The 20,225-nt window shown below is 52.4% G+C and overlaps 6 protein-coding genes and 1 pseudogene across 6 annotated transcripts; all 7 read right to left on the bottom strand.

Annotated features, from left to right (window-relative positions):
* Nucleotides 1-33: 33 nt before the first annotated feature.
* On the bottom strand, nt 34-787 carry LOC127304271 (cytochrome P450 71A1-like). Its single transcript, XM_051334962.2, has one exon. The coding sequence runs from the start codon at nt 785-787 to the stop codon at nt 170-172; it is 618 nt and encodes a 205-aa protein (XP_051190922.2). The 3' UTR covers nt 34-169.
* A 1,480-nt stretch (nt 788-2,267) lies between these two features.
* On the bottom strand, nt 2,268-3,267 carry LOC127304270 (cytochrome P450 71A1-like). Its single transcript, XM_071821127.1, has 2 exons — nt 3,166-3,267; nt 2,268-3,024 (listed from the first exon to the last, which is right to left on the bottom strand). The coding sequence occupies exons 1-2, from the start codon at nt 3,265-3,267 to the stop codon at nt 2,404-2,406; spliced, it is 723 nt and encodes a 240-aa protein (XP_071677228.1). The 3' UTR covers nt 2,268-2,403.
* A 1,234-nt stretch (nt 3,268-4,501) lies between these two features.
* On the bottom strand, nt 4,502-6,040 carry LOC127304269 (cytochrome P450 71A1-like). Its single transcript, XM_051334959.2, has 3 exons — nt 5,880-6,040; nt 5,400-5,574; nt 4,502-5,258 (listed from the first exon to the last, which is right to left on the bottom strand). Exons 1-3 carry the CDS (start codon nt 6,038-6,040, stop codon nt 4,638-4,640), a joined length of 957 nt encoding a protein of 318 aa, XP_051190919.2. The 3' UTR covers nt 4,502-4,637.
* An 832-nt stretch (nt 6,041-6,872) lies between these two features.
* On the bottom strand, nt 6,873-8,274 carry LOC127304268 (cytochrome P450 71A1-like). The gene is made up of 3 exons (XM_071821126.1): nt 8,114-8,274; nt 7,635-7,809; nt 6,873-7,493 (listed from the first exon to the last, which is right to left on the bottom strand). The coding sequence occupies exons 1-3, from the start codon at nt 8,272-8,274 to the stop codon at nt 6,873-6,875; spliced, it is 957 nt and encodes a 318-aa protein (XP_071677227.1).
* Nucleotides 8,275-8,970: 696 nt separating this feature from the next.
* Nucleotides 8,971-10,508, bottom strand: LOC127304265 (cytochrome P450 71A1-like; annotated as a pseudogene).
* Nucleotides 10,509-11,204: 696 nt separating this feature from the next.
* LOC127304264 (cytochrome P450 71A1-like) lies at nt 11,205-14,967 on the bottom strand. The gene is made up of 4 exons (XM_071821124.1): nt 14,845-14,967; nt 13,752-14,192; nt 12,103-12,234; nt 11,205-11,961 (listed from the first exon to the last, which is right to left on the bottom strand). The coding sequence occupies exons 1-4, from the start codon at nt 14,965-14,967 to the stop codon at nt 11,341-11,343; spliced, it is 1,317 nt and encodes a 438-aa protein (XP_071677225.1). The 3' UTR covers nt 11,205-11,340.
* Nucleotides 14,968-15,855: 888 nt separating this feature from the next.
* Nucleotides 15,856-16,662, bottom strand: LOC127304262 (cytochrome P450 71A1-like). The gene is made up of 2 exons (XM_071821123.1): nt 16,561-16,662; nt 15,856-16,419 (listed from the first exon to the last, which is right to left on the bottom strand). Exons 1-2 carry the CDS (start codon nt 16,660-16,662, stop codon nt 15,856-15,858), a joined length of 666 nt encoding a protein of 221 aa, XP_071677224.1.
* Between the last annotated feature and the right edge of the window lie 3,563 nt (nt 16,663-20,225).

Raw genomic sequence — 20,225 nt, 5'->3', positions numbered from 1 at the left:
AATTCTGGAGATAGCCAAGACCTTATTACAATGTGTAGATGTAGGGATACTTGTAGCATATAATCCATCATTATCCGGTACTCCTTATGAATCTGGAAGCTTAGATCAAATAGGGAGCAGCGTAGGTTCAAGCACTCGCACCCGTTTCATCCCTAGCCCTAGGCACTACCTAAACAAGTGTCTTGCACTTGGGGAGGAGGCGCAGCGGAGCTAGCGGCGGAGTGGTCAGCCCCGGCGCCTCGCTCATGTCTAGACGTGTCCCGATGGGGAGCTCCCAATCGAAGTGGCCGACGAGGCTGGCGAGCGCGATCTCCAGCGCCGGAAGCGCGAAGCTGATGGCGGGGCAGACCCGTCGACCGGCGCCGAAAGGGAGGAGCTGGTAGTCGTTCCCCCGCAGGTCGATGCTCGCCACGCCACCGCCGTCGAGGAACCGCTCCGGTTGGAACTCCTTTGCCGCGTCGCCCCACGCCGCCGGGTCCCGCCCGATCGCCCACGCGTTGATGAAGAGCGCGGTCTTGGCCGGGATTTCGTATCCCTGGACGACGGCGGCGGCCGTCGACTCGTGCGGGACGAGGAGCGGCGCCGGCGGGTGGAGCCGGAGCGACTCCTTGAGCACTGCCTTGAGATACTCCATCCTGTGCAGGTCGTCTTCCTCGGTGGTCGGGTTGCCGTTGGAGACTCGTGCTACCTCGTCCTGCAGCTTGGCCATTGCCCGCGGGTTTTGGATGAGCTCAGCCATGGCCCATTCCAGCGTGATAGATGTCGTCTCGGTTCCAGCGAAGATCATGTCTCGCGTATGCAAGAAATGGCTTAGCCGTGGAGCAGAGGATCAAAAGGAATAGGAGTAGATAAAATTTGTTGAGAAACTATAATCAAGAGCATTATGAAACTATAATCAAGAGCATTATGCGATTAGTTGATTGATGGCCACCTTGACGAGGCTTTTGATGCTATCGTCGGTGAGCTCTAGTCCGGCGGTTCCTTCTTCTCTCAGGCGCAGCAGGACGTCCAAGAAGTCCTCCTCATCTTCCATTGCGCTGTAGTCACACTTGTTCTCAAGGTGCTGTGCGATAATCTCGTTCAGGAACTGATGCCACGCTTCGAGCCTGCCGTCGTGTCAAAACAGCCACCGAGTGGCGGTTGGGCCTTTCAGCCTTGAAACATTCGCGTTCCAATAGTCGTCAAATCAAAGGAAAGTAAAAAAGAAAAAGAAGAAGAGCAAAGCAGCCCAACTCGGCGTAGTCTTGAAAGCCCGCTGTGAGGTGAGGAGTAGTCCAGTTAGATTTCGCGCGTCTGCCAAAGGCGAAACGCAGCCCAAGGCACTAGTAGGCGGGCGAATTAGACGCGGACGCACTGTCGCGCCTCTCCTCCCGAAACGCACGCACAACCCCCTTTCCCACCCAACCAAACCCTAACGCACCAGCCCCAGACAGGCGGCGGCGGCGCACCAGATCCAACGGCGCCGCGCCGGGCTTGCTCGCCGGCGCGCGCGTGAATCCCTTCCCTGCGCGCCTCGCAGCGGCGTCGCGCGACTCGTGGAGCCGAACCAGGACGCGGCAGCAGCGACCCATCAGCACCAACGAACGACCCCCAACTTACTTGCCGCCGCCGGTGCTGCTCCTCGTCGCAGCCACAGTTTACCGCCCTCTCACGCGCCCTCGCCGTGGTAACCTCCCCATCTGACCCCCCCCTCCATCGTCCGGTTTCTACTACCTCTGGGCTTAATTAATTGACACCATTCCTCCCTAATAACATGCATGGATAGGTCTCCCTCCGCGTCGATTAAATCCGACCGGAGGGAGTACCACTCAAAATATGCAACATTTACTCTTTCCTGTCCCGCGGGAATAAAATCTCCAGAATATCAGTATGGGTCGTCAAATTTTTGGATGAAGTTGCTGATTAATGTTCCGTTGGTATATGTGCTTAACCATGTCTTAGTTACTTGCTTCTTAGGATTCCCGAAAATTAACTTGCGGCCATTACTAGTCATCTGAGCATGTGCCAATTTGCGGGCACAGGTTCCATTCACTACAAAAACACATTGGATGCAAAATTAACTTGCTCTAAAAACATTTCGAGTCTTGTCATGCCTATAATACCGTGTACACTGCAGAAAATATTTGCATACAGTAGTGCTTCTCTCACTTGCAGCTCTCTAATTGAGCTTAGTCCGTGCATTTTGCATTAATTCCCTTTCAGCTATTATTACTTTTGTCCGTAAAAGAATGCAAAATTCTGGAGATAGCCAAGACCTTATTACAATGTGTAGATGTAGGGATACTTGTAGCATATAATCCATCATTATCCGGTACTCCTTATGAATCTGGAAGCTTAGATCAAATAGGGAGCAGCGTAGGTTCAAGCACTCGCACCCGTTTCATCCCTAGCCCTAGGCACTACCTAAACAAGTGTCTTGCACTTGGGGAGGAGGCGCAGCGGAGCTAGCGGCGGAGTGGTCAGCCCCGGCGCCTCGCTCATGTCTAGACGTGTCCCGATGGGGAGCTCCCAATCGAAGTGGCCGACGAGGCTGGCGAGCGCGATCTCCAGCGCCGGAAGCGCGAAGCTGATGGCGGGGCAGACCCGTCGACCGGCGCCGAAAGGGAGGAGCTGGTAGTCGTTCCCCCGCAGGTCGATGCTCGCCACGCCACCGCCGTCGAGGAACCGCTCCGGTTGGAACTCCTTTGCCGCGTCGCCCCACGCCGCCGGGTCCCGCCCGATCGCCCACGCGTTGATGAAGAGCGCGGTCTTGGCCGGGATTTCGTATCCCTGGACGACGGCGGCGGCCGTCGACTCGTGCGGGACGAGGAGCGGCGCCGGCGGGTGGAGCCGGAGCGACTCCTTGAGCACTGCCTTGAGATACTCCATCCTGTGCAGGTCGTCTTCCTCGGTGGTCGGGTTGCCGTTGGAGACTCGTGCTACCTCGTCCTGCAGCTTGGCCATTGCCCGCGGGTTTTGGATGAGCTCAGCCATGGCCCATTCCAGCGTGATAGATGTCGTCTCGGTTCCAGCGAAGATCATGTCCTGCGTATGCAAGAAATGGCTTAGCCGTGGAGCAGAGGATCAAAAGGAATAGGAGTAGATAAAATTTGTTGAGAAACTATAATCAAGAGCATTATGAAACTATAATCAAGAGCATTATGCGATTAGTTGATTGATGGCCACCTTGACGAGGCTTTTGATGCTATCGTCGGTGAGCTCTAGTCCGGCGGTTCCTTCTTCTCTCAGGCGCAGCAGGACGTCCAAGAAGTCCTCCTCATCTTCCATTGCGCTGTAGTCACACTTGTTCTCAAGGTGCTGTGCGATAATCTCGTTCAGGAACTGATGCCACGCTTCGAGCCTGCCGTCGTGTCAAAACAGCCACCGAGTGGCGGTTGGGCCTTTCAGCCTTGAAACATTCGCGTTCCAATAGTCGTCAAATCAAAGGAAAGTAAAAAAGAAAAAGAAGAAGAGCAAAGCAGCCCAACTCGGCGTAGTCTTGAAAGCCCGCTGTGAGGTGAGGAGTAGTCCAGTTAGATTTCGCGCGTCTGCCAAAGGCGAAACGCAGCCCAAGGCACTAGTAGGCGGGCGAATTAGACGCGGACGCACTGTCGCGCCTCTCCTCCCGAAACGCACGCACAACCCCCTTTCCCACCCAACCAAACCCTAACGCACCAGCCCCAGACAGGCGGCGGCGGCGCACCAGATCCAACGGCGCCGCGCCGGGCTTGCTAGCCGGCGCGCGCGTGAATCCCTTCCCTGCGCGCCTCGCAGCGGCGTCGCGCGACTCGTGGAGCCGAACCAGGACGCGGCAGCAGCGACCCATCAGCACCAACGAACGACCCCCAACTTACTTGCCGCCGCCGGTGCTGCTCCTCGTCGCAGCCACAGTTTACCGCCCTCTCACGCGCCCTCGCCGTGGTAACCTCCCCATCTGACCCCCCCCTCCATCGTCCGGTTTCTACTACCTCTGGGCTTAATTAATTGACACCATTCCTCCCTAATAACATGCATGGATAGGTCTCCCTCCGCGTCGATTAAATCCGACCGGAGGGAGTACCACTCAAAATATGCAACATTTACTCTTTCCTGTCCCGCGGGAATAAAATCTCCAGAATATCAGTATGGGTCGTCAAATTTTTGGATGAAGTTGCTGATTAATGTTCCGTTGGTATATGTGCTTAACCATGTCTTAGTTACTTGCTTCTTAGGATTCCCGAAAATTAACTTGCGGCCATTACTAGTCATCTGAGCATGTGCCAATTTGCGGGCACAGGTTCCATTCACTACAAAAACACATTGGATGCAAAATTAACTTGCTCTAAAAACATTTCGAGTCTTGTCATGCCTATAATACCGTGTACACTGCAGAAAATATTTGCATACAGTAGTGCTTCTCTCACTTGCAGCTCTCTAATTGAGCTTAGTCCGTGCATTTTGCATTAATTCCCTTTCAGCTATTATTACTTTTGTCCGTAAAAGAATGCAAAATTCTGGAGATAGCCAAGACCTTATTACAATGTGTAGATGTAGGGATACTTGTAGCATATAATCCATCATTATCCGGTACTCCTTATGAATCTGGAAGCTTAGATCAAATAGGGAGCAGCGTAGGTTCAAGCACTCGCACCCGTTTCATCCCTAGCCCTAGGCACTACCTAAACAAGTGTCTTGCACTTGGGGAGGAGGCGCAGCGGAGCTAGCGGCGGAGTGGTCAGCCCCGGCGCCTCGCTCATGTCTAGACGTGTCCCGATGGGGAGCTCCCAATCGAAGTGGCCGACGAGGCTGGCGAGCGCGATCTCCAGCGCCGGAAGCGCGAAGCTGATGGCGGGGCAGACCCGTCGACCGGCGCCGAAAGGGAGGAGCTGGTAGTCGTTCCCCCGCAGGTCGATGCTCGCCACGCCACCGCCGTCGAGGAACCGCTCCGGTTGGAACTCCTTTGCCGCGTCGCCCCACGCCGCCGGGTCCCGCCCGATCGCCCACGCGTTGACGAAGAGCGCGGTCTTGGCCGGGATTTCGTATCCCTGGACGACGGCGGCGGCCGTCGACTCGTGCGGGACGAGGAGCGGCGCCGGCGGGTGGAGCCGGAGCGACTCCTTGAGCACTGCCTTGAGATACTCCATCCTGTGCAGGTCGTCTTCCTCGGTGGTCGGGTTGCCGTTGGAGACTCGTGCTACCTCGTCCTTCAGCTTGGCCATTGCCCGCGGGTTTTGGATGAGCTCAGCCATGGCCCATTCCAGCGTGATAGATGTCGTCTTGGTTCCAGCGAAGATCATGTCCTGCGTATGCAAGAAATGGCTTAGCCGTGGAGCAGAGGATCAAAAGGAATAGGAGTAGATAAAATTTGTTGAGAAACTATAATCAAGAGCATTATGAAACTATAATCAAGAGCATTATGCGATTAGTTGATTGATGGCCACCTTGACGAGGCTTTTGATGCTATCGTCGGTGAGCTCTAGTCCGGCGGTTCCTTCTTCTCTCTGGCGCAGCAGGACGTCCAAGAAGTCCTCCTCATCTTCCATTGCGCTGTAGTCACACTTGTTCTCAAGGTGCTGTGCGATAATCTCGTTCAGCAACTGATGCCACGCTTCGAGCCTGCCGTCGTGTCAAAACAGCCACCGAGTGGCGGTTGGGCCTTTCAGCCTTGAAACATTCGCGTTCCAATAGTCGTCAAATCAAAGGAAAGTAAAAAAGAAAAAGAAGAAGAGCAAAGCAGCCCAACTCGGCGTAGTCTTGAAAGCCCGCTGTGAGGTGAGGAGTAGTCCAGCTTAGATTTCGCGCGTACGCCACAGGCGAAACGCAGCCCAAGGCACTAGTAGGCGGGCGAATTAGACGCGGACGCACTGTCGCGCCTCTCCTCCCGAAACGCACGCACAACCCCCTTTCCCACCCAACCAAACCCTAACGCACCAGCCCCAGACAGGCGGCGGCGGCGCACCAGATCCACCGGCGCCGCGCCGGGCTTGCTCGCCGGCGCGCGCGTGAATCCCTTCCCTGCGCGCCTCGCAGCGGCGTCGCGCGACTCGTGGAGCCGAACCAGGACGCGGCAGCAGCGACCCATCAGCACCAACGAACGACCCCCAACTTACTTGCCGCCGCCGGTGCTGCTCCTCGTCGCAGCCACAGTTTACCGCCCTCTCACGCGCCCTCGCCGTGGTAACCTCCCCATCTGACCCCCCCCTCCATCGTCCGGTTTCTACTACCTCTGGGCTTAATTAATTGACACCATTCCTCCCTAATAACATGCATGGATAGGTCTCCCTCCGCGTCGATTAAATCCGACCGGAGGGAGTACCACTCAAAATATGCAACATTTACTCTTTCCTGTCCCGCGGGAATAAAATCTCCAGAATATCAGTATGGGTCGTCAAATTTTTGGATGAAGTTGCTGATTAATGTTCCGTTGGTATATGTGCTTAACCATGTCTTAGTTACTTGCTTCTTAGGATTCCCGAAAATTAACTTGCGGCCATTACTAGTCATCTGAGCATGTGCCAATTTGCGGGCACAGGTTCCATTCACTACAAAAACACATTGGATGCAAAATTAACTTGCTCTAAAAACATTTCGAGTCTTGTCATGCCTATAATACCGTGTACACTGCAGAAAATATTTGCATATAGTAGTGCTTCTCTCACTTGCAGCTCTCTAATTGAGCTTAGTCCGTGCATTTTGCATTAATTCTCTTTCAGCTATTATTACTTTTGTCCGTAAAAGAATGCAAAATTCTGGAGATAGCCAAGACCTTATTACAATGTGTAGATGTAGGGATACTTGTAGCATATAATCCATCATTATCCGGTACTCCTTATGAATCTGGAAGCTTAGATCAAATAGGGAGCAGCGTAGGTTCAAGCACTCGCACCCGTTTCATCCCTAGCCCTAGGCACTACCTAAACAAGTGTCTTGCACTTGGGGAGGAGGCGCAGCGGAGCTAGTGGCGGAGTGGTCAGCCCCGGCGCCTCGCTCATGTCTAGACGTGTCCCGATGGGGAGCTCCCAATCGAAGTGGCCGACGAGGCTGGCGAGCGCGATCTCCGCCGCCGGAAGCGCGAAGGCGATGGCGGGGCAGACCCGTCGACCGGCGCCGAAAGGGAGGAGCTGGTAGTCGTTCCCCCGCAGGTCGATGCTCGCCACGCCACCGCCGTCGAGGAACCGCTCCGGTTGGAACTCCTTTGCCGCGTCGCCCCACGCCGCCGGGTCCCGCCCGATCGCCCACGCGTTGATGAAGAGCGCGGTCTTGGCCGGGATTTCGTATCCCTGGACGACGGCGGCGGCCGTCGACTCGTGCGGGACGAGGAGCGGCGCCGGCGGGTGGAGCCGGAGCGACTCCTTGAGCACTGCCTTGAGATACTCCATCCTGTGCAGGTCGTCTTCCTCGGTGGTCGGGTTGCCGTTGGAGACTCGTGCTACCTCGTCCTTCAGCTTGGCCATTGCCCGCGGGTTTTGGATGAGCTCAGCCATGGCCCATTCCAGCGTGATAGATGTCGTCTTGGTTCCAGCGAAGATCATGTCCTGCGTATGCAAGAAATGGCTTAGCCGTGGAGCAGAGGATCAAAAGGAATAGGAGTAGATAAAATTTGTTGAGAAACTATAATCAAGAGCATTATGAAACTATAATCAAGAGCATTATGCGATTAGTTGATTGATGGCCACCTTGACGAGGCTTTTGATGCTATCGTCGGTGAGCTCTAGTCCGGCGGTTCCTTCTTCTCTCAGGCGCAGCAGGACGTCCAAGAAGTCCTCCTCATCTTCCATTGCGCTGTAGTCACACTTGTTCTCAAGGTGCTGTGCGATAATCTCGTTCAGCAACTGATGCCACGCTTCGAGCCTGCCGTCGTGTCAAAACAGCCACCGAGTGGCGGTTGGGCCTTTCAGCCTTGAAACATTCGCGTTCCAATAGTCGTCAAATCAAAGGAAAGTAAAAAAGAAAAAGAAGAAGAGCAAAGCAGCCCAACTCGGCGTAGTCTTGAAAGCCCGCTGTGAGGTGAGGAGTAGTCCAGTTAGATTTCGCGCGTCTGCCAAAGGCGAAACGCAGCCCAAGGCACTAGTAGGCGGGCGAATTAGACGCGGACGCACTGTCGCGCCTCTCCTCCCGAAACGCACGCACAACCCCCTTTCCCACCCAACCAAACCCTAACGCACCAGCCCCAGACAGGCGGCGGCGGCGCACCAGATCCAACGGCGCCGCGCCGGGCTTGCTCGCCGGCGCGCGCGTGAATCCCTTCCCTGCGCGCCTCGCAGCGGCGTCGCGCGACTCGTGGAGCCGAACCAGGACGCGGCAGCAGCGACCCATCAGCACCAACGAACGACCCCCAACTTACTTGCCGCCGCCGGTGCTGCTCCTCGTCGCAGCCACAGTTTACCGCCCTCTCACGCGCCCTCGCCGTGGTAACCTCCCCATCTGACCCCCCCCTCCATCGTCCGGTTTCTACTACCTCTGGGCTTAATTAATTGACACCATTCCTCCCTAATAACATGCATGGATAGGTCTCCCTCCGCGTCGATTAAATCCGACCGGAGGGAGTACCACTCAAAATATGCAACATTTACTCTTTCCTGTCCCGCGGGAATAAAATCTCCAGAATATCAGTATGGGTCGTCAAATTTTTGGATGAAGTTGCTGATTAATGTTCCGTTGGTATATGTGCTTAACCATGTCTTAGTTACTTGCTTCTTAGGATTCCCGAAAATTAACTTGCGGCCATTACTAGTCATCTGAGCATGTGCCAATTTGCGGGCACAGGTTCCATTCACTACAAAAACACATTGGATGCAAAATTAACTTGCTCTAAAAACATTTCGAGTCTTGTCATGCCTATAATACCGTGTACACTGCAGAAAATATTTGCATACAGTAGTGCTTCTCTCACTTGCAGCTCTCTAATTGAGCTTAGTCCGTGCATTTTGCATTAATTCCCTTTCAGCTATTATTACTTTTGTCCGTAAAAGAATGCAAAATTCTGGAGATAGCCAAGACCTTATTACAATGTGTAGATGTAGGGATACTTGTAGCATATAATCCATCATTATCCGGTACTCCTTATGAATCTGGAAGCTTAGATCAAATAGGGAGCAGCGTAGGTTCAAGCACTCGCACCCGTTTCATCCCTAGCCCTAGGCACTACCTAAACAAGTGTCTTGCACTTGGGGAGGAGGCGCAGCGGAGCTAGCGGCGGAGTGGTCAGCCCCGGCGCCTCGCTCATGTCTAGACGTGTCCCGATGGGGAGCTCCCAATCGAAGTGGCCGACGAGGCTGGCGAGCGCGATCTCCAGCGCCGGAAGCGCCGATGCTGATGGCGGGGCAGACCCGTCGACCGGCGCCGAAAGGGAGGAGCTGGTAGTCGTTCCCCTGCAGGTCGATGCTCGCCACGCCACCGCCGTCGAGGAACCGCTCCGGTTGGAACTCCTTTGCCGCGTCGCCCCACGCCGCCGGGTCCCGCCCGATCGCCCACGCGTTGATGAAGAGCGCGGTCTTGGCCGGGATTTCGTATCCCTGGACGACGGCGGCGGCCGTCGACTCGTGCGGGACGAGGAGCGGCGCCGGCGGGTGGAGCCGGAGCGACTCCTTGAGCACTGCCTTGAGATACTCCATCCTGTGCAGGTCGTCTTCCTCGGTGGTCGGGTTGCCGTTGGAGACTCGTGCTACCTCGTCCTGCAGCTTGGCCATTGCCCGCGGGTTTTGGATGAGCTCAGCCATGGCCCATTCCAGCGTGATAGATGTCGTCTTGGTTCCAGCGAAGATCATGTCCTGCGTATGCAAGAAATGGCTTAGCCGTGGAGCAGAGGATCAAAAGGAATAGGAGTAGATAAAATTTGTTGAGAAACTATAATCAAGAGCATTATGAAACTATAATCAAGAGCATTATGCGATTAGTTGATTGATGGCCACCTTGACGAGGCTTTTGATGCTATCGTCGGTGAGCTCTAGTCCGGCGGTTCCTTCTTCTCTCAGGCGCAGCAGGATGTCCAAGAAGTCCTCCTCATCTTCCATTGCGCTGTAGTCACACTTGTTCTCAAGGTGCTGTGCGATAATCTCGTTCAGGAACTGATGCCACGCTTCGAGCCTGCCGTCGTGTCAAAACAGCCACCGAGTGGCGGTTGGGCCTTTCAGCCTTGAAACATTCGCGTTCCAATAGTCATCAAATCAAAGGAAAGTAAAAAAGAAAAAGAAGAAGAGCAAAGCAGCCCAACTCGGCGTAGTCTTGAAAGCCCGCCGTGAGGTGAGGAGTAGTCCATTAGATTTCGCGCGTACGCCAAAGGCGAAACGCAGCCCAAGGCACTAGTAGGCGGGCGAATTAGACGCGGACGCACTGTCGCGCCTCTCCTCCCGAAACGCACGCACAACCCCCTTTCCCACCCAACCAAACCCTAACGCACCAGCCCCCAGACAGCGGCGGCGGCGCACCAGATCCAACGGCGCCGCGCCGGGCTTGCTAGCCGGCGCGCGCGTGAATCCCTTCCCTGCGCGCCTCGCAGCGGCGTCGCGCAACTCGTGGAGCCGAACCAGGACGCGGCAGCAGCGACCCATCAGCACCAACGAACGACCCCCAACTTACTTGCCGCCGCCGGTGCTGCTCCTCGTCGCAGCCACAGTTTACCGCCCTCTCACGCGCCCTCGCCGTGGTAACCTCCCCATCTGACCCCCCCCCTCCATCGTCCGGTTTCTACTACCTCTGGGCTTAATTAATTGACACCATTCCTCCCTAATAACATGCATGGATAGGTCTCCCTCCGCGTCGATTAAATCCGACCGGAGGGAGTACCACTCAAAATATGCAACATTTACTCTTTCCTGTCCCGCGGGAATAAAATCTCCGTAATATCGCATGGGTCGTCAAATTTTTGGATGAAGTTGCTGATTAATGTTCCGTTGGTATATGTGCTTAACCATGTCTTAGTTACTTGCTTCTTAGGATTCCCGAAAATTAACTTGCGGCCATTACTAGTCATCTGAGCATGTGCCAATTTGCGGGCACAGGTTCCATTCACTACAAAAACACATTGGATGCAAAATTAACTTGCTCTAAAAACATTTCGAGTCTTGTCATGCCTATAATACCGTGTACACTGCAGAAAATATTTGCATACAGTAGTGCTTCTCTCACTTGCAGCTCTCTAATTGAGCTTAGTCCGTGCATTTTGCATTAATTCCCTTTCAGCTATTATTACTTTTGTCCGTAAAAGAATGCAAAATTCTGGAGATAGCCAAGACCTTATTACAATGTGTAGATGTAGGGATACTTGTAGCATATAATCCATCATTATCCGGTACTCCTTATGAATCTGGAAGCTTAGATCAAATAGGGAGCAGCGTAGGTTCAAGCACTCGCACCCGTTTCATCCCTAGCCCTAGGCACTACCTAAACAAGTGTCTTGCACTTGGGGAGGAGGCGCAGCGGAGCTAGCGGCGGAGTGGTCAGCCCCGGCGCCTCGCTCATGTCTAGACGTGTCCCGATGGGGAGCTCCCAATCGAAGTGGCCGACGAGGCTGGCGAGCGCGATCTCCAGCGCCGGAAGCGCGAAGCTGATGGCGGGGCAGACCCGTCGACCGGCGCCGAAAGGGAGGAGCTGGTAGTCGTTCCCCCGCAGGTCGATGCTCGCCACGCCACCGCCGTCGAGGAACCGCTCCGGTTGGAACTCCTTTGCCGCGTCGCCCCACGCCGCCGGGTCCCGCCCGATCGCCCACGCGTTGATGAAGAGCGCGGTCTTGGCCGGGATTTCGTATCCCTGGACGACGGCGGCGGCCGTCGACTCGTGCGGGACGAGGAGCGGCGCCGGCGGGTGGAGCCGGAGCGACTCCTTGAGCACTGCCTTGAGATACTCCATCCTGTGCAGGTCGTCTTCCTCGGTGGTCGGGTTGCCGTTGGAGACTCGTGCTACCTCGTCCTGCAGCTTGGCCATTGCCCGCGGGTTTTGGATGAGCTCAGCCATGGCCCATTCCAGCGTGATAGATGTCATCTTGGTTCCAGCGAAGATCATGTCCTGCGTATGCAAGAAATGGCTTAGCCGTGGAGCAGAGGATCAAAAGGAATAGGAGTAGATAAAATTTGTTGAGAAACTATAATCAAGAGCATTATGAAACTATAATCAAGAGCATTATGCGATTAGTTGATTGATGGCCACCTTGACGAGGCTTTTGATGCTATCGTCGGTGAGCTCTAGTCCGGCGGTTCCTTCTTCTCTCAGGCGCAGCAGGACGTCCAAGAAGTCCTCCTCATCTTCCATTGCGCTGTAGTCACACTTGTTCTCAAGGTGCTGTGCGATAATCTCGTTCAGGAACTGATGCCACGCTTCGAGCCTGCCGTCGTGTCAAAACAGCCACCGAGTGGCGGTTGGGCCTTTCAGCCTTGAAACATTCGCGTTCCAATAGTCGTCAAATCAAAGGAAAGTAAAAAAGAAAAAGAAGAAGAGCAAAGCAGCCCAACTCGGCGTAGTCTTGAAAGCCCGCTGTGAGGTGAGGAGTAGTCCAGTTAGATTTCGCACGTACGCAAAGGCGAAACGCAGCCCAAGGCACTAGTAGGCGGGCGAATTAGACGCGGACGCACTGTCGCGCCTCTCCTCCCGAAACGCACGCACAACCCCCTTTCCCACCCAACCAAACCCTAACGCACCAGCCCCAGACAGGCGGCGGCGGCGCACCAGATCCAACGGCGCCGCGCCGGGCTTGCTCGCCGGCGCGCGCGTGAATCCCTTCCCTGCGCGCCTCGCAGCGGCGTCGCGCGACTCGTGGAGCCGAACCAGGACGCGGCAGCAGCGACCCATCAGCACCAACGAATGACCCCCAACTTACTTGCCGCCGCCGGTGCTGCTCCTCGTCGCAGCCACAGTTTACCGCCCTCTCACGCGCCCTCGCCGTGGTAACCTCCCCATCTGACCCCCCCCTCCATCGTCCGGTTTCTACTACCTCTGGGCTTAATTAATTGACACCATTCCTCCCTAATAACATGCATGGATAGGTCTCCCTCCACGTCGATTAAATCCGACCGGAGGGAGTACCACTCAAAATATGCAACATTTACTCTTTCCTGTCCCGCGGGACTAAAATCTCCGTAATATCGGTATGGGTCGTCAAATTTTTGGATGAAGTTGCTGATTAATGTTCCGTTGGTATATGTGCTTAACCATGTCTTAGTTACTTGCTTCTTAGGATTCCCGAAAATTAACTTGCGGCCATTACTAGTCATCTCAGCATGTGCCAATTTGCGGGCACAGGTTCCATTCACTACAAAAACACATTGGATGCAAAATTAACTTGCTCTAAAAACATTTCGAGTCTTGTCATGCCTATAATACCGTGTACACTGCAGAAAATATTTGCATACAGTAGTGCTTCTCTCACTTGCAGCTCTCTAATTGAGCTTAGTCCGTGCATTTTGCATTAATTCCCTTTCAGCTATTATTACTTTTGTCCGTAAAAGAATGCAAAATTCTGGAGATAGCCAAGACCTTATTACAATGTGTAGATGTAGGGATACTTGTAGCATATAATCCATCATTATCCGGTACTCCTTATGAATCTGGAAGCTTAGATCAAATAGGGAGCAGCGTAGGTTCAAGCACTCGCACCCGTTTCATCCCTAGCCCTAGGCACTACCTAAACAAGTGTCTTGCACTTGGGGAGGAGGCGCAGCGGAGCTAGCGGCGGAGTGGTCAGCCCCGGCGCCTCGCTCATGTCTAGACGTGTCCCGATGGGGAGCTCCCAATCGAAGTGGCCGACGAGGCTGGCGAGCGCGATCTCCGCGCCGAAGCGCGAAGGCGATGGCGGGGCAGACCCGTCGTCCGGCGCCGAAAGGGAGGAGCTGGTAGTCGTTCCCCCGCAGGTCGATGCTCGCCACGCCACCGCCGTCGAGGAACCGCTCCGGTTGGAACTCCTTTGCCGCGTCGCCCCACGCCGCCGGGTCCCGCCCGATCGCCCACGCGTTGATGAAGAGCGCGGTCTTGGCCGGGATTTCGTATCCCTGGACGACGGCGGCGGCCGTCGAATCGTGCGGGACGAGGAGCGGCGCCGGCGGGTGGAGCCGGAGCGACTCCTTGAGCACTGCCTTGAGATACTCCATCCTGTGCAGGTCGTCTTCCTCGGTGGTCGGGTTGCCGTTGGAGACTCGTGCTACCTCGTCCTGCAGCTTGGCCATTGCCCGCGGGTTTTGGATGAGCTCAGCCATGGCCCATTCCAGCGTGATAGATGTCGTCTTGGTTCCAGCGAAGATCATGTCCTGCGTATGCAAGAAATGGCTTAGCCGTGGAGCAGAGGATCAAAAGGAATAGGAGTAGATAAAATTTGTTGAGAAACTATAATCAAGAGCATTATGAAACTATAATCAAGAGCATTATGCGATTAGTTGATTGATGGCCACCTTGACGAGGCTTTTGATGCTATCGTCGGTGAGCTCTAGTCCGGCGGTTCCTTCTTCTCTCAAAGCAGGACGTCCAAGAAGTCCTCCTCATCTTCCATTGCGCTGTAGTCACACTTGTTCTCAAGGTGCTGTGCGATAATCTCGTTCAGGAACTGATGCCACGCTTCGAGCCTGCCGTCGTGTCAAAACAGCCACCGAGTGGCGGTTGGGCCTTTCAGCCTTGAAACATTCGCGTTCCAATAGTCGTCAAATCAAAGGAAAGTAAAAAAGAAAAAGAAGAAGAGCAAAGCAGCCCAACTCGGCGTAGTCTTGAAAGCCCGCTGTGAGGTGAGGAGTAGTCCGATTAGATTTCGCGCGTCGCCAAAGGCGAAACGCAGCCCAAGGCACTAGTAGGCGGGCGAATTAGACGCGGACGCACCGTCGCGCCTCTCCTCCCGAAACGCACGCACAACCCCTTTCCCACCCAACCAAACCCTAACGCACCAGCCCTGCACAGGCGGCGGCGGCGCACCAGATCCAACGGCGCCGCGCCGGGCTTGCTAGCCGGCGCGCGCGTGAATCCCTTCCCTGCGCGCCTCGCAGCGGCGTCGCGCAACTCGTGGAGCCGAACCAGGACGCGGCAGCAGCGACCCATCAGCACCAACGAACGACCCCCAACTTACTTGCCGCCGCCGGTGCTGCTCCTCGTCGCAGCCCCAGGTTACCGCCCTCTCACGCGCCCTCGCCGTGGTAACCTCCCCATCTGACCCCCCCCTCCATCGTCCGGTTTCTACTACCTCTGGGCTTAATTAATTGACACCATTCCTCCCTAATAACATGCATGGATAGGTCTCCCTCCGCGTCGATTAAATCCGACCGGAGGGAGTACCACTCAAAATATGCAACATTTACTCTTTCCTGTCCCGCGGGAATAAAATCTCCAGAATATCAGTATGGGTCGTCAAATTTTTGGATGAAGTTGCTGATTAATGTTCCGTTGGTATATGTGCTTAACCATGTCTTAGTTACTTGCTTCTTAGGATTCCCGAAAATTAACTTGCGGCCATTACTAGTCATCTGAGCATGTGCCAATTTGCGGGCACAGGTTCCATTCACTACAAAAACACATTGGATGCAAAATTAACTTGCTCTAAAAACATTTCGAGTCTTGTCATGCCTATAATACCGTGTACACTGCAGAAAATATTTGCATACAGTAGTGCTTCTCTCACTTGCAGCTCTCTAATTGAGCTTAGTCCGTGCATTTTGCATTAATTCCCTTTCAGCTATTATTACTTTTGTCCGTAAAAGAATGCAAAATTCTGGAGATAGCCAAGACCTTATTACAATGTGTAGATGTAGGGATACTTGTAGCATATAATCCATCATTATCCGGTACTCCTTATGAATCTGGAAGCTTAGATCAAATAGGGAGCAGCGTAGGTTCAAGCACTCGCACCCGTTTCATCCCTAGCCCTAGGCACTACCTAAACAAGTGTCTTGCACTTGGGGAGGAGGCGCAGCGGAGCTAGCGGCGGAGTGGTCAGCCCGGCGCCTCGCTCATGTCTAGACGTGTCCCGATGGGGAGCTCCCAATCGAAGTGGCCGACGAGGCTGGCGAGCGCGATCTCCAGCGCCGGAAGCGCGAAGCTGATGGCGGGGCAGACCCGTCGACCGGCGCCGAAAGGGAGGAGCTGGTAGTCGTTCCCCCGCAGGTCGATGCTCGCCACGCCACCGCCGTCGAGGAACCGCTCCGGTTGGAACTCCTTTGCCGCGTCGCCCCACGCCGCCGGGTCCCGCCCGATCGCCCACGCGTTGATGAAGAGCGCGGTCTTGGCCGGGATTTCGTATCCCTGGACGACGGCGGCGGCCGTCGACTCGTGCGGGACGAGGAGCGGCGCCGGCGGGTGGAGCCGGAGCGACTCCTTGAGCACTGCCTTGAGATACTCCATCCTGTGCAGGTCGTCTTCCTCGGTGGTCGGGTTGCCGTTGGAGACTCGTGCTACCTCGTCCTGCAGCTTGGCCATTGCCCGCGGGTTTTGGATGAGCTCAGCCATGGCCCATTCCAGCGTGATAGATGTCATCTTGGTTCCAGCGAAGATCATGTCCTGCGTATGCAAGAAATGGCTTAGCCGTGGAGCAGAGGATCAAAAGGAATAGGAGTAGATAAAATTTGTTGAGAAACTATAATCAAGAGCATTATGAAACTATAATCAAGAGCATTATGCGATTAGTTGATTGATGGCCACCTTGACGAGGCTTTTGATGCTATCGTCGGTGAGCTCTAGTCCGGCGGTTCCTTCTTCTCTCAGGCGCAGCAGGACGTCCAAGAAGTCCTCCTCATCTTCCATTGCGCTGTAGTCACACTTGTTCTCAAGGTGCTGTGCGATAATCTCGTTCAGGAACTGATGCCACGCTTCGAGCCTGCCGTCGTGTCAAAACAGCCACCGAGTGGCGGTTGGGCCTTTCAGCCTTGAAACATTCGCGTTCCAATAGTCGTCAAATCAAAGGAAAGTAAAAAAGAAAAAGAAGAAGAGCAAAGCAGCCCAACTCGGCGTAGTCTTGAAAGCTGATGCGTGTGGTTGGCACGTCCGTTGGGAACCCCAAGAGGAAGGTGTGATGCGCACAGCGGCAAGTTTCCCTCAGTAAGAAACCAAGGTTTAATCGGACCAGTAGGAGTCAAGAAGCACGTTGAAGGTTGATGGCGGCGTAGAGTCCTCTGGGAGATGATTCCCCTCTCCGGCAGGGTGCCGGAGGCGATCTCCTGGATCCCCCGAGATGGGATCGGCGGCGGCGGCGTCTCTGGAAGGTTTTCCGTATCGTGGTTCTCGGTACTGGGGTTTTCGTCACGGAGACTTTTTATAGGCGGAAGGGCAGGTCAAGAGGCGGCACGGGGGCCCCACACTACAGGCCGGCGCGGCCAAGGGGGGGGCCGCGCCGCCCTATGGTGTGGCCCCTCCGTGGCCCCTCTTCGTCTCTCCTTCGGACTTCTGGAAGCTTCGTGAGAAAATAGGCCCCTGGGCTTTGATTTCGTCCAATTCCGAGAATATTTCCTTACTAGGATTTCTGAAACCAAAAACAGCAGAAACAAGAATCGGCACTTCGGCATCTTGTTAATAGGTTAGTTCCAGAAAATGCACGAATATGACATAAAGTGTGCATAAAACATGTAGATAACATCAATAATGTGGCATGGAACATAAGAAATTATCGATACGTCGGAGACGTATCAGCATCCCCAAGCTTAGTTCTGCTCGTCCCGAGCAGGTAAAACGATAACACAGATAATTTCTGGAGTGACATGCCATCATAATCTTGATCATACTATTTGTAAAGCATATGTAGTGAATGCAGCGATCAAAACAATGTATATGACATGAGTAAACAAGTGAATCATAAAGCAAAGACTTTTCATGAATAGCACTTCAAGACAAGCATCAATAAGTCTTGCATAAGAGTTAACTCATAAAGCAATAATTCAAAGTAGAGATATTGAAGCAACACAAAAGAAGATTAAGTTTTAGCGGTTGCTTTCAACTTGTAACATGTATATCTCATGGATATTGTCAACATAGAGTAATATAATAAGTGCAATAAGCAAGTATGTAGGAATCAATGCACAGTTCACACAAGTGTTTGCTTCTTGAGGTGGAGAGAAATAGGTGAACTGACTCAACATTGAAAGTAAAAGAATGGTCCTCATAGAGGAAAAGCATCGATTGCTATATTTGTGCTAGAGCTTTGATTTTGAAAACATGAAACAATTTCGTCAACGGTAGTAATAAAGCATATGCATCATGTAAATTATATCTTATAAGTTGCAAGCCTCATGCATAGTGTACCAATAGTGCCCGCACCTTGTCCTAATTAGCTTGGACTACCTGGATTATCACCGCAATACATATGCTTTAACCAAGTATCACAAAGGGGTACCTCTATGCCGCCTGTACAAAGGTCTAAGGAGAAAGCTCGCATTTGGATTTCTCGCTTTTGATTATTCTCAACTTAGACATCCATACCGGGACAACATAGACAACAGATAATGGACTCCTCTTTTAATGCTTTAAGCATTCAACAACAATTAATAATTTTCTCATTTGAGATTTGAGGATTGTTGTCCAAAACTGAAACTTCCACCATGGATCATGGCTTTAGTTAGCGGCCCAATGTTCTTCTCTCACAATATGCATGCTCAAACCATTCAACTCAGTGTAGATCGCCTTACTTCAGACAAGACGAACATGCATAGCAACTCACATGAAATTCAACCAATGAATAGTTGATGGCGTCCCCAGTAAACATGGTTATCGCACAACAAGCAACTTAATAAGAGATAAAGTGCATAATTACATATTCAATACCACAATAGTTTTTAAGCTATTTGTCCCATGAGCTATATATTGCAAAGGTGAATGATGGAATTTTAAAGGTAGCACTCAAGCAATTTACTTTGGAATGGCGGAAAATACCATGTAGTAGGTAGGTATGGTGGACACAAATGGCATAGTGGTTGGCTCAAGTATTTTGGATGCATGAGAAGTATTCCCTCTCGATACAAGGTTTAGGCTAGCAAGGCTTATTTGAAACAAACACAAGGATGAACCGGTGCAGCAAAACTCACATAAAAGACATATTGAAAACATTATAAGACTCTACACCGTCTTCCTTGTTGTTCAAACTCAATACTAGAAATTATCTAGACCTTAGAGAAACCAAATATGCAAACCAAATTTTAGCATGCTCTATGTATTTCTTCATTAATGGGTGCAAAGCATATGATGCAAGAGCTTAATCATGAGCACAACAATTGCCAAGTATCACATTACCCAAGACATTTATAGCAATTACTACATGTATCATTTTCCAATTCCAACCATATAACAATTTAACGAAGGAGAAACTTCGCCATGAATACTATGAGTAGAAACCAAGGACATACTTGTCCATATGCTACAGCGGAGCGTGTCTCTCTCCCATAAAGTGAGTGCTAGGATCCATTTTATTCAAACAAAACAAAAAACAAACCGACGCTCCAAGAAAAAGCACATAAGATGTGATGGAATAAAAATATAGTTTCAGGGGAGGAACCTGATAATGTTGTCGATGAAGAAGGGGATGCCTTGGGCATCCCCAAGCTTAGACGCTTGAGTCTTCTTGATATATGCAGGGGTGAACCACCGGGGCATCCCCAAGCTTAGAGCTTTCACTCTCCTTGATCATGTTGCATCATACTCCTCTCTTGATCCTTGAAAACTTCCTCCACACCAAACTCGAAACAACTCATTAGAGGGTTAGTGCACATTATAAATTGACATATTCAGAGGTGACACAATCATTCTTAACACTTCTGGACATTGCATAATGCTACTGGACATTAGTGGATCAAAGAAATTCATCCAACATAGCGAAAGAGGCAATGCGAAATAAAAGGCAGAATCTGTCAAAACAGAACAGTTCGTATTGACGAATTTTAAAATGGCACCAGACTTGCTCAAATGAAAATGCTCAAATTGAATGAAAGTTGCGTACATATCTGAGGATCATGCACGTAAATTGGCTTAATTTTCTGAGTTACCTACAGGGAGGTGGACCCAGATTCGTGACAGCAAAGAAATCTGGAACTGTGCAGTAATCCAAATCTAGTACTTACTTTTCTATCAACGGCTTAACTTGGCACAACAAAACTCAAAACTAAGATAAGGAGAGGTTGCTACAGTAGTAAACAACTTCCAAGACACAAAATAAAAACAAAGTACTGTAGGTAAAAACATGGGTTGTCTCCCATAAGCGCTTTTTTTAACGCCTTTCAGCTAGGCGCAGAAAGTGTGTATCAAGTATTATCAAGAGATGAAGTGTCAACATCATAATTTGTTCTCATAATAGAATCAAAAGGTACCTTCATTCTCTTTCTAGG

The sequence above is a fragment of the Lolium perenne genome, chromosome 5 (assembly GCF_019359855.2).
Source record: "Lolium perenne isolate Kyuss_39 chromosome 5, Kyuss_2.0, whole genome shotgun sequence".
In the NCBI taxonomy this organism is placed as follows: Eukaryota; Viridiplantae; Streptophyta; class Magnoliopsida; order Poales; family Poaceae; genus Lolium; species Lolium perenne.
This window is presented reverse-complemented; position numbering and strand designations above follow the sequence as displayed.

Excerpts from the sequence above, each read along its gene's own strand:
- LOC127304271 (XM_051334962.2), bottom strand. The coding sequence starts at position 787 with ATGATCTTCGCTGGAACCGAGACGACATCTATCACGCTGGAATGGGCC.
- LOC127304270 (XM_071821127.1), bottom strand. The coding sequence starts at position 3,267 with ATGGAAGATGAGGAGGACTTCTTGGACGTCCTGCTGCGCCTGAGAGAA. Across the intron at positions 3,025-3,165 it reads GCATCAAAAGCCTCGTCAAG|GACATGATCTTCGCTGGAAC; the intron begins GTGGCCATCAAT and ends TTGCATACGCAG.
- LOC127304269 (XM_051334959.2), bottom strand. The coding sequence starts at position 6,040 with ATGGGTCGCTGCTGCCGCGTCCTGGTTCGGCTCCACGAGTCGCGCGAC. Across the intron at positions 5,575-5,879 it reads TCTGGGGCTGGTGCGTTAGG|GCTCGAAGCGTGGCATCAGT; the intron begins GTTTGGTTGGGT and ends ACACGACGGCAG. Across the intron at positions 5,259-5,399 it reads GCATCAAAAGCCTCGTCAAG|GACATGATCTTCGCTGGAAC; the intron begins GTGGCCATCAAT and ends TTGCATACGCAG.
- LOC127304268 (XM_071821126.1), bottom strand. The coding sequence starts at position 8,274 with ATGGGTCGCTGCTGCCGCGTCCTGGTTCGGCTCCACGAGTCGCGCGAC. Across the intron at positions 7,810-8,113 it reads TCTGGGGCTGGTGCGTTAGG|GCTCGAAGCGTGGCATCAGT; the intron begins GTTTGGTTGGGT and ends ACACGACGGCAG. Across the intron at positions 7,494-7,634 it reads GCATCAAAAGCCTCGTCAAG|GACATGATCTTCGCTGGAAC; the intron begins GTGGCCATCAAT and ends TTGCATACGCAG.
- LOC127304264 (XM_071821124.1), bottom strand. The coding sequence starts at position 14,967 with ATGGGTCGCTGCTGCCGCGTCCTGGTTCGGCTCCACGAGTTGCGCGAC. Across the intron at positions 14,193-14,844 it reads GCGCGGCGCCGTTGGATCTG|GACATGATCTTCGCTGGAAC; the intron begins GTGCGCCGCCGC and ends TTGCATACGCAG. Across the intron at positions 11,962-12,102 it reads GCATCAAAAGCCTCGTCAAG|GACATGATCTTCGCTGGAAC; the intron begins GTGGCCATCAAT and ends TTGCATACGCAG.
- LOC127304262 (XM_071821123.1), bottom strand. The coding sequence starts at position 16,662 with ATGGAAGATGAGGAGGACTTCTTGGACGTCCTGCTGCGCCTGAGAGAA. Across the intron at positions 16,420-16,560 it reads GCATCAAAAGCCTCGTCAAG|GACATGATCTTCGCTGGAAC; the intron begins GTGGCCATCAAT and ends TTGCATACGCAG.